General features: G+C 35.7%; 1 protein-coding gene across 1 annotated transcript in view; it reads right to left on the reverse strand.

Moving 5' to 3' along the window:
- LOC143038274 (uncharacterized) overlaps positions 1-12,500 on the reverse strand; it is a 183,596-nt gene that overhangs the window by 163,392 nt on the left and 7,704 nt on the right. Inside the window, exon 4 of the mRNA XM_076207294.1 lies at positions 7,901-8,036. Coding sequence (XP_076063409.1) covers positions 7,901-8,036 — 136 coding nt within the window. The remainder of the gene's footprint in view (positions 1-7,900; positions 8,037-12,500) is intronic.

Consider the following 12,500-nt stretch of genomic DNA (forward strand, 5'->3'; position numbering starts at 1 on the left):
TATATATATATATATATATATATATATATATATATTTACATATATATACATACATATATATATATATATATAATATATATATATATATATGCATATATACATGCATAACACACACACACACACACACACATGTATATAATATATATATATAGATATATACATATATGCATATATATATATATATAAATATATATATATCTATATATATATATGTATATATATATATATATATATATATATATGCACGTATGTGTATATAAACTGTTTTTGTAAGCACAAAACATAAAATCACAATTATACTAAGCCACATTTCGCTTTTATTCTTTTCAATCAAATTACTCATAATGGGTCAGTGCCCTATTTCGGAATTCAATTGAATAAGAATTTTAAATGAAGCTAAACATGACTGCGGACTGTGGAACACAGGTCAGCAGTTGAAATGTGGTTATCAAACAGAATTGATGGGAGATCATCTGCACTATTTAATTCATGGCCTTTAAAGAGATACTTATGGAACTAGATAAGTGTGTAATGGAGAAGGCATGCATTGCATCAAACTTGTGTTAAGTATAAGTGTTTGAAAACAATCCTATGAATATTGTCAATTCACGAACAGCATTTCATAGTACCAAACATTTAGACGTGATATAATGAATATGAAAAACACATTCATTGTAAAAAATAAATTAGTAAACAAATAAGTTAATAGATTAATGAGTATATAAACATTTCCCAACAGATTTGAAAATAAAACTCCGCTTGCCATGCCATTAAAATTGTAAATGATAAGTCAATTACATAGATTATAGCAATGATTATCTAACGCTGAGTGAATAAACTAACACATTAGCAAAACCAGAATTGATAGATTTAGCAGTCATATAACCTGCGTTTTATACAGTTAATGTATTAGATACACTTTATAAATCTGTATAAGATATTTATAGAATGAGTACAAAACTCAGATAGAAATTGATACGAGAAAATAGCTTATCATGTGAAAACCAATCACCAATGCATAAATAATTAAAAAAGAGGAATATTTTTTTTATTTTGTTTAACATATTAGTAAATGTTATCCTTTAGATTTCCTTTGATTAATATAATTTTCTTATGTACATTTGCTTTCTTTTATTATCTATGATATTTATATTTTCTAATTCAACTATACATCTGTGCTACTATTTAACAATTTATTATTATTTTTCATCCAGTCTTCCCCATATAAAGTGAGGACCACCACATCAGTAATCAACGGACAATTAATTCCTTTAGTTTCGTGATTTATTTTGCAGGCTTTGGAGAAAAATATGTAAATATATTACTAAACCAAAGTGTCGTTTGACAAATTTTTTGCTCATGACCCAGTGTTGAATTATTGAATAGATCAAGATTGAACGTGGTCTACTTCCCTTTCCAGCTTTCGGACTCAATCGTACAGACGAACAAATCTACCTGGGCCCAAGTAGATTACGTTACATCACAGGTACAATATGTAACATCAAGGTAAATAATTTTCTAAAGAGAGAAAAGCGAAGCAACTGTGCGAAAAATCTTGAAATCTTTGAGTCGGATACTTACCCCCACGCTCTTCAATTTCCTGTTAGCATGATGATGGCCGAGTGAGTAAAACTGTCGACATGCGAGAAGTTGAAACCTTTCCACTAGCGAGTTGGACCAAGAGCATGGTTCATTTAATTCCACGCTACAAAGTTCTCTGTGAGGGATATCGTCCTAGCCTTCTCATAGAGGGAGTTTCGTGACGTAAATCGAATTAACACGATGCAAACAAAACTGATAGCTTTGTCTTTAATCACTTAAGAACTACGTGTTAAAGTGTTTCACTGTTTATTAGTCTGAATACTATAGAACAGTGGAAAGCTATAGGGATATATACACGGAACAAGAAGTAATAATTAATTTTGTCCTCTTGTTTATTTTCTCTTCTATCTTAAGCCGCTATAGCACATAATTTAGTACTTCGTGTTCTGGTCTAGTAAGTTGAGGATGTTTACATTTTTGCTAGATTTTTTTTTTTTTTTTTTTGTGGGGACATGATAAACATATTTGTGTTTTGTTGGATCATTGTTCTTTGACCGAGAAGGTGATTACTAAGTGTCGTGTAAATCCGACATTCTGATTGAATGTGGCGATGCTACATGAGAGAATTACGATCAGTCATAAGCCACTTAACAAACCGTGATAAATTATAATTTTGTTTTATTTGAACTATATAAAAAAGAACTGGTATGTTTGTATTTCTATCTTAGTCATATCTTCCGTTTTCTCAGCATTTTTATACAACACATAGCTCACTTAAGCGAACCTAACATAGCCTAATTCAACTTAATGTAACTTAATCCTACCCAACATAATCTAACCTAATCTAAGTTAAGCTAGCCTAATCGAGCTTATCCTAACTTAACTCAGCCTAATAAAACTAATCCCTCATATAACCTTTTTCCAGTGAAATGCATTTCTTTCCATTTTTCTCCTTCGGCTCCCTAGTGCTGAGTCATTAAGTGAAGTATAATTATCAGGTAAACAAATCTACACCTTGAGGCGGTTAGCTGTAGCCGAAAGCTTTCGTTTTTGTCCTTAGGATGAAAGGATCTTAGTACTCGTGAGACGATATCAAGCTTTATTATCCCACAGCGCTAAGCAACAAAAGAGTCTTATTGACAGAAAGATTTGAAGAATAAGTGTTATAAAATATAAATGTTTCACTTTAAAGGATTAGAATCAAGATTATGAGATTAACGTGGTCAACATCTCTAGTATCAAGAGAATGATGAGGAGGAGCAGATGGAGGAGGAAGAGGAGGAGGAGGTAGAAAGAGAAGGATGAAGACGGGGTTGAAGAAGATAGAAGAGGAGGAGAAAGAGGAGGAGGAGAAGGAGGGAGGCTGAAGGTGAAGGAGGAAGAGGGTGGGTAGAAGGAGATGGAGGAGGAGGAGGAGGAAGAGAGGAAGGAGGAGGTAGAAGGTGGAGAAAGAAAGAGGAGGCTAAAAGGAGATGGAAGAAGAGAAGGAACAAGAGGAGAAGGATTGAGTAGAAGCAGGAGAAGGAAAAGGAATTGGAATAAGAAGAGTAAAGGGGAGAAGAACGAGATGGAAGAGGAAGAGAAGGAAGAAAGAGGAGGAGGAAGGAGAATAGGAAAATGAAGAAGTATGAAGAAGAGAAAGAGGAATAGGAGAAAAAAAGAGAGGAGGAGGACATGGTGGAAGAGCCAGTAAAGGACGAAGCAGAGTAAATGAGACAGACAAATAGACAGGCAGAGAAAGAGGGGGAGAGAGAGAGAGAGAGAGAGAGAGAGAGAGAGAGAGAGAGAGAGTGAGAGAGAGAGAGAAAGAGAGAGAGAGAGAGAGAGAGAGAGAGAGAGAGAGAGAGAGAGAGAGAGAGAGAGAGAGAGAGAGAGAGAGAGAGAGAGAGAGAGAGAGAGAGAGAGAGAGAGAGAGAGAGAGAGAGAGAGAGAGAGAGAGAGAGAGAGAGAGAGAGAGAGAGAGGCAGACAGAGAGACAGAGAGAGAGACAGGCAGACAGACAGACAGGCAGACAGGCAAACAGACAGACAGACAGACAGACAAACAGAAAGACAGACAGAAAGAGAAAGAGGGAGAGACAGAGATAGTCAGAGAGAGAGAGAGAGAGAAAGAGAGAGAGAGAGAGAGAGAGAGAGAGAGAGAGAGAGAGAGAGAGAGAGAGAGAGAGAGAGAGAGAGAGAGAGAGAGAGAGAGAGAGAGAGAGAGAGAGAGAGAGAGAGAGAGAGAGAGAGAATAGTATGTACCTGGACGATGAACCGCTACTGGGCTGCACAGCATGACAGACTGCAGGCAATGCATGTGCACTTTTATTATGCAATGAGGGTACGAGCCCGAGTGGCATTTGCAATGGAAATATTTGACCTGCGTGTTGCAGCCTAGACGCGGCAGTATACTCGCTGATCTGGATCATTTCTGCCTTTGCAATATATCCAAATGAGGGTGAATTTGCAACTATATCCTGCATTTGTTACGGTGTATTGTTGAAAGGCTGTTTCCTATTTTCAAGTGGGGAGTACTGAACTAAAGTTGAGCCTCTAATGCACCATATTTGCGCCAAAGATTTTTATTATTTGATTTTTATTTTACATTGTTGTTGTTTGTTTATATTTACTTTCTTTTGGGGAGGAGTACGTGATGATGGCTCGATCGTGGGCATAGAAAATACACTTTCTCCACTCCATTTTCGTATCTTATTTTTTTTTTATCTTATTTATTTATTTATTTATTTTTTGTCTTAGCGTCATAATATGATTAGGCTCATTTGGGTATCCTTTTTATTTATAAGTTACTCATTTATCTATTTGCTTACATATTTGATTATCATTAATTTTATTATACTAACTTATCTGTCATCTAATTCAATTTTCATTCTATTTTATTTTACTTTATTGATATATTTTTCCATTTACTTTTATTCATATTTTCATCTTGTTACATGTCTTTGTTTAGTTAGTCAATTCGTTTTTTTTTTTTTTTTTTTTTTTTTTTTTTTTTTTTTTTTTACAAGTGATGGAGGTGTTTAGGCAGATGGTGGCAGAGATGGTGGCAGATATGTTGGCAGATGCTGTGCCAGAGGCACCAGCGAGACAACTTTTTCATCCGAGGGAAATGGGTTGGCGAGCCTTTTTTGGTCATTAACCTAATTTCGTGAGATTGATGGCCTCTATAAACTTAGAAAATATCAAATATTCCCCCAGCTGACAAGATGTAAGGAATCATGTTTCGGAATTAATCGAGATAAATAGAAACAGCTGGATAACGGTGATGGGAGAAAGAGTGTAGTAGAGGGGTCAGGAGAGAGCTTATGTCTGTTCACACTAGCGGTTGGAACCACGCGGAAACCACGGGTTTACGGCAGAGTCAAGAAAAAAATAACTGAGTAGTTGTGTGTGAACGGATTAATTGATTTACATTGTAATTAATCCGTCGTGGTTGAAACACGCTAATGTGAATAGAATACAGGTCTGTCCACTTACGTCATGACATACTGTAGTTAACATTGAGGTGAACTAAGCAGTTGCGTGTGAACGGCTCTATTGACTTACATTGTGATTAATCCGCCTTTGTTCGAACCGCTTTTGTTAACAGAGCCTAAGTCTGTGCATTTACGTTGTGACATAGATATCACTGAAGTAAGCTAAACAGTTGCGTGTGAACGGCTCTATTGATTTACATTGTAATTAATCCACCGTGGTTGAAAACGCTAATATGAACAGAGCCTAAGTTTGTCCACTTACGTCATGACATAGTTTTCACTGAAGTAAGCTAAACAGTTACGTGTGAACGGCTCTATTGACTTACATTGCGATTAATCCGCCGTGGTTAAAATCGCTAATGTGAACAGCCTAAGTCGGTCCCCTTTCGTCATGACATAGTTAACATTGAAGTAAACTGACCAATTGTGTGTGAATGTCTACACTATAATTAAACCGCGTGGTTGAAACCGCTAATGTGAACAGCCTAAATCTGTCCGCTTACGTCATGACATAGTTAACATTGAAGTAAATAGGAGCTTCTACCAATATAAAGTGGGACTCATCTTAACAAACCTTTTCTCCTCTTTTCTCTTCTTTTCTCCTCTTTTCTCCTTCCTTCTAACTCTTCTTCTCAGTCTCTTCTCTCTTCCTAAGGAAGATAAACACCCAAATTTCTCAAAAACTCTCCTTAAGAAGTTTGATACCAATCCTTTAACCCTGTATACAGTCAATATCTTAGGAGCTTTAATAGCACCCACAGGGATCAGAGACACGGATTTTTATAATTGGAGACGAATCTCCAACCAAAAAAGAGTTTTTTTGTCTAGAATGTCAGCGTTCATATTTTTGTGGACAATATCCCACTGAATAAGGAAGAAAGAGAGTGAGGAGCTCACCCCAGGAGGCGCTGAATAGCTGCGGCCGAATCTGTCATCTTTGCACTGTACGCTTGGACAAGTAATAGTCCCTGCTGGGAATTGGAGAAAAGTGCAGAACTCAAACCCACAGTTAAGCGAATACGAGACCAGCACACTCCCGATGACGTCATCAGTCCACAAGATAGCAAGGGAGAAATTTTAAAAGGGGGGAAGGATGGAGAATTATATGAGGTTGATTTTTTTTTTTATAATAGTCTTTACTATTCACAAAAGAAAGACTGATGACCGCATAGAATCTATGCAACCAATGTCCGATATGAAACTACTTAAGAAAAGAATACTGATCACATTTAGCTTCCGCTATTTCCTTTCTATCTATCTTCCTTAATTCTCCTTTCAAACCATCCATGACTCCGCCTTCTCAGCGAAATATTATTCCCAAAGAGAAGTATTGGTTATTGGCAACAGAATAAAAGAACACTTCATAAAAAAAATTCTGACACAATTCACAGCTACCTGACACGGATTGCACACAGAATCCACATCCTCTTCATTAACTTGGAGCATACATCATCCCTTACAAAGACTGTTAGGAAGTCTACGTAACTGTTTCCCAAACAAACTTTTTTTCAGCTTATTACCTACCTTATTATGTCACATTAAACATGTTAACCCCTCTCACAAAATGTTGTCAACATATGGCTATATTAAAAGTCTAGAGATTTTTATTTTTATTTTTTGAATTTTGAACATTGTGCATCTCTAATGACTATTGCCAAATATGTCAAAAATATCAGAGGGGATGGAAGGAGTTGCATGCTTGAAGCTAAATGAGGAATTCTTGGCTTCTAGATTTTCAGAATTCTTAACTTTTTTCCTATGACCCCTTCATTACCCCCAACAATTTGTTGAATTACCTCCCCCCCCAGGGGGCTAATATACCCCCAGCTTGGGAACCACTGACGTAATTTAAGCAAGCGAGCGAATCAAAGCTAAGACTGACCAATACGGATCAAAAAGCAGAAGCTACAAATAAAACAAAGCCATTAACAAACACTTCCTCTACAAAAACCAGACTTGCCTCCCAAGTACCGTCGATCGTTTATAGTCATTTAACTCCTAACCTCATAGAATTAAACTTGAATAGGTTTTGATTCACTTCCAGACAACTTTAGATGTTTAAATCCTTTAACAGTGAACACTCTGTTTACAATTTCTCGTTTGATCATACTTGTCGCTTGATATTTCTTAACAGTACACAATAGTTCCATTCCAAACACTATATAATTCACGAGGAATAATGTATAGATGTGAGGCGCACATCGATATCTTCATAGAAATATCCCAACATTTCCTGTATCTCCAAATCATTCTCACAAATATTTCCAAAACAGCTAAAATCAGACAAACAACCTTCCTATGACACCCGATACAAGCGTTTGTCTTAATCTCTATGTGACAAATCTAAAAGCACAAAACAAATGCTATAGCGTCTCAAATTAATCAAGAACGTACATAAAGACACACAACGCACACAAACGCACTTATACTTTGGCATATACATGTACAGCCACACACACATGCACAGAAACTCAATAATTTAAGAATAAACTTGATGCTGGAAGATACAAAGACGGGTCGCTACGAGCATAGCTCCCTTCCCGTATATTACAACTAGATAGATAGGCAAATACATACAAAAATACACACCTACACGCGCGCACGAACATATGAAACATGTAATGTCATCTTTTCATTTTCATAAACTTTAAAAATTCTACCTCCTCTTACTTTCTTTTCCCATACCAGTGCAAATCTCTTTGATCTTTCATATATAAACCGCATATACCAAAGATACAAAATTTTCGCGATAACAATTAGCCAAAATATACAGAGCCACTAGTACTTCCATCGAATGAACCAAGAGATTTTTTGATGATTAATCAAAGCAGAATGTATGAGATTCTTCCTGGATTCGAATGGTTCTGTGCACATTGTACTTACCCAGAATGTCGACCCTCATAACCTTGGAGTCGGTCTGGAAGGAAGGCGCCTCGGCTGAGATCTCGCAACGGTACACTCCAGCGGCCATAACGGTCACGTTTTGAATGGTAACGTGCCCCTTTCCTGAGCGCGTCAGCTGTCAATAATGGAAAAAAAAAATCTCGTAAACGTCTTGTAAATCATTACAAACGAAATAAAAATATGCATGGAAGGTTTTCATAAAGGAAAAAATGAAGTACATGGAACCAAAGACATTTTTTTTCTACAGTTGGTGTGTAGTATTTGGTATATAGATGACTGGTAATTTCATGTATAAGGAATCAGTATAAGATGACATTACTGCCTGTAATAGTCATGGTTATAGAAGAAACCAAAAGGTTGTATCTACTATCTTATGATCATTTACATTTCGATTTTTTTAAGAGATTTGTTCTGTCAACTTTTGTACAATAACAAATATCAGGTATCTCTACAATGATTTGTTAGGTGGAGCATATGTTGCCCACTGTACCTTGCCCGTCTCCTCTCACTCATTTATAAAATAGAAAAATTTATTGTCATCCTAGCACTAGTCTCAGTAATTCACAGATAGAACAGAAAATAATTAAGATAAAGATAGATATTTTTATTTAGTGACAATGCTACTATTCATGTCTTCATGAGTCATTAATATCTAAATAAAAATTGGAGAAAAATTAGCTATTGAATATGTATATATACTGTATATATATATATATATATATATATATGTATATATATACATATATATATATATATATATATATACATATACAGTACATATATATATATATATATATATATGTATATATATACATATACATATAAATATATATACATATATATATAAATATATATATATATATGTATATATATACATATGCATATATATGTATACATATATATACATATACATATACATGTATGTATATATATATATATATGTATATATATATATTTATATATATATATATATATATATATATATATATATATACATGTGTGTGTATAAGACATATATGTGAGAAAGCTATAGGAAAGGGGAAGGATGTTTTTTGGGCTTTTATGGATCTGGAAAAAGCTTATGATAGGGTAGACAGAAAGGCACTGTGGGAGGTTATGCAGATTTATGGGATAGGAGGAAAGCTTTTGGGAGCTGTCAAGAGTTTTTATGTGAGTAGTAGAGCATGTGTTAGGATTGGAAATGGAGAGAGTGAGTGGTTTGAAGTAAAGGTGGGACTTCGTCAAGGATGCGTTATGTCGCCCTGGCTGTTCAACTTATACATGGATGGGGTGGTGCGAGAGGTGAATGCTAGGGTAGTGAGTCAGGGATTGGAGATGGTTAAAGAAAATGGAGAAAAGTGGGAGGTGAGCCAGCTGTTGTTTGCGGACGACACTGCGCTTGTGGCAGGGTCAGAGGAGGGATTGAGGAAGCTGGTGGCAGAGTTTGGGAGAGTATGTGATAGAAGAAAGCTAAAGATAAATGTGGGTAAAAGTAAGGTGATGAGATGTACAAGGGGTGGAAGTGGCAGTAGACTGGAAGTGAACATTAAGGGAGAGCGACTGGAGGAAGTGGATAGTTTTAGATACTTGGGTGCAAGTGTAGCAGGAAAAGGTGGAGTGAAGGTGGAGGTAGAATGTAGATTGAGAGAAGCGAGTAAATGCCTTGGTGGTTTTAAAGAGTGTAATGAGAAATAGACATTTGAGAATGAGAATAGGCATTACAAAATATTTTCCGTGGTTAATGAAAATTATCTCTTTATAGCAAAGGCACAAGAGAGTCTGGGAGAAGTTTTCCAACCAGAACACTAACGTTTAGGTCTTTTAATATGCGTGGATGTGGTACAGATGAGAGTAAAAGGGAAGAGGTAGGCAGTATGTTTGTGAGAAGAAATATGGATGTGTTGGCATTGTGTGAGACTAAGTTGAAAGGGAGGGGCGAGTTGAGTTTTGGAGTAGAGTTGGGAGGGTGTCAGGAGTGTTGTGGACGAGGGAGAGAAGGTGTGGCTATACTAGTAAGTGAAAAGATAGATAAGCGTGTGTGGAGTAGAAGGAGGTTTCTTCATGATTAAAGTGGATGAAGGTGAAACTAGGAATGGAGATTTGGATCTATATGAGAACATATAGGCTTGGTAGTGACAAGAGTGTAGAGGAGAGGGAGGCTTTTTGGTGGTGCGAGATGTAAACGCAAAAGGTAATGGGCCTGGTATTGAAGATAGTTAATGAAAATGGAGAGAAGTTGGAGATAAGCCAGTTGTTGTTCAGTGACGATACTGCGCTTATACCAGTATCAGCGGAGGGATTAAGAAAGTTAGTGGCAGAGTTTGGGAATGTGTGCAAAATAAGGAAATCGAAGATAAATATGGATAAAAATAAGGAGATGAGATGTACAAGGAAAGAGGATGGCAGCAGGTTGTAAATATTAAGAGAAACGGGAGGAAGTGAATAGCTTTAGATATTTAGGTCAAATGTAGCGGGAAAGGGAAGAGTTGGGGTGGACGGGGCAGTAACATGAAACATAGGAGAGGAAGACGCACTACCATTGCACTTACCTCGCGCACCACCCCATCCATACATAAATTGAACAGCCAGGGTGACATAACACATTCCTGACGAAGTCCCATCTTTACCTCAAACCACTCACACTCTCCATTTCTAATCCTAACACAATATCTACTACTCTGGTAAAAACTCTTGACTGATCTTAACAGCTTTCATCCTACCCCATATATCTGCAATACCTCCCACAGTGCCTTCCTGTCTATAAGCCTTTTCCAGATTCATAAGAGCCCAAAATACATCCCATTTTCCTACAGATTTCTCACATATTTCTCTTACCACAAAGATCTGATATACACCACCCCTACCTGTCCTAAATCCACACGGTTCCTCACCAATTACTCCGTCTGTTCCTCTCCTAATCTTTTCAAAGAAGACCGTCCCATAAGCCTTCCCAACTACACTTAACAAGCTGATTCCTCTGAAACTACTACACTCACACATGTCCCCTTTTCCCTTGTGAAGTGGAACTATACAGGCATTCTTCCAGTCCTCCTGCAGTCTATTCTCTCTCTAATTCAGGTTGGCGGTACACATTATCCTGGATTATATCAATCGTGGGAAGAATTGGAACATGTGGAAATAACGATTCCACATCGAGGGAAGCCATTATTCCTTGGGGTTGCTTGCTGTGTAGTATGTCAATAAAATCATCAGATGATTTCAGGGAGGATTTCTTAGGGATGTTATATCTACAAGTGGAAGGAGTCACCATGGAATCACCTTTAGGGTGCACTTTTGCGGAGATCTATATGTAATGAAACGAAGCCCTCACCTTCGTCCAGTACCTGACGCCTTCCTACGACCTCCTCTCCAAGTTCCTTCATTTACTCTTATCTAAACTCCTGCCCTGTACATTTATTGCTACTTACATGAAGATGGTTGTATGATTCAACCGAAAGCTTGTATCTTAAATTTGTGTAATGTTTTTCGTTATAATAACACATTGGATCTCGGAAGCCTTGTGTGTGACCTATCTTCAATATACAAACAAACTAATTGGAAAATTGGGAAAATCACTAAGAAGATAGAGGATACAGAATTAGCTATGGTCTTCAATCGAACACACATATACATATACATATACATATATGTATATATATATATATATATATATATATATGTATATATGCATAGGTATATATATATGTATATATATACATACATGTGTGTATGTATATATGTATATATATGTGTATATATATATACATATATATGATTTAAAATTTCCGTTTTTCTTAGTAATGATTTCCTATAAAAATAATCATTTCCTTGATATGTTTACGTGAGTGACCTTTATGAATATTTCACACAAATTGAATTATGTTCACAGCATGTGAATTTAATTAATTCTATTGATATAAATGTTATCAAGTTGAGTGTTGACTTCTACGATTTTTTTTACTCTCAGATAAAATCAATAATGGTAATGATTGAGTTCTTAGCCAAGGCAATTATTATTATAGTTTTATATTATCTATACAAAATATAATTTACATCTAGTATACATCTTAAGTACATCATCATTTAAAATGTAATCATTCGAACTCTGTTATTGAAGAAAAAATATCAGAGTACGAATATCCACAATGAAATGATCATTTCTCTCGATCCCTTTGTTCAGTCTTGAGCCCTAGAGTAAACGCAATGACGTCATAAGTTATGCAGTTTACACTATGATAGCATCCATACTCGTGTATATATATATATATATATATATATATATATATATATATATATATATATATGTATATATATATATAACTTCCTATGTCCCTCATATTCTTTTTAAGCAAATTATTCACATGAACTCCCAAGTTCCTCTCTATAACTTTCTTTATTGTTACATACTAATATACCGTGGCATAAAAAGTGACGGCTACTTCACTTACAGCTGACTTAACTCCATATATTTGTTTATTTTATTTTATTTTATTTTATCTTAATTTTATTTTGTTTTATTTATTTTATCTTATTTTGTTTATTTTATTCTATTTTATTTTATTTTACTTTATTTTATTTT

This window comes from Oratosquilla oratoria, chromosome 24, assembly GCF_046742065.1.
Source record: "Oratosquilla oratoria isolate Oo_2021 chromosome 24, ASM4674206v1, whole genome shotgun sequence".
NCBI classification, from domain to species: Eukaryota; Metazoa; Arthropoda; class Malacostraca; order Stomatopoda; family Squillidae; genus Oratosquilla; species Oratosquilla oratoria.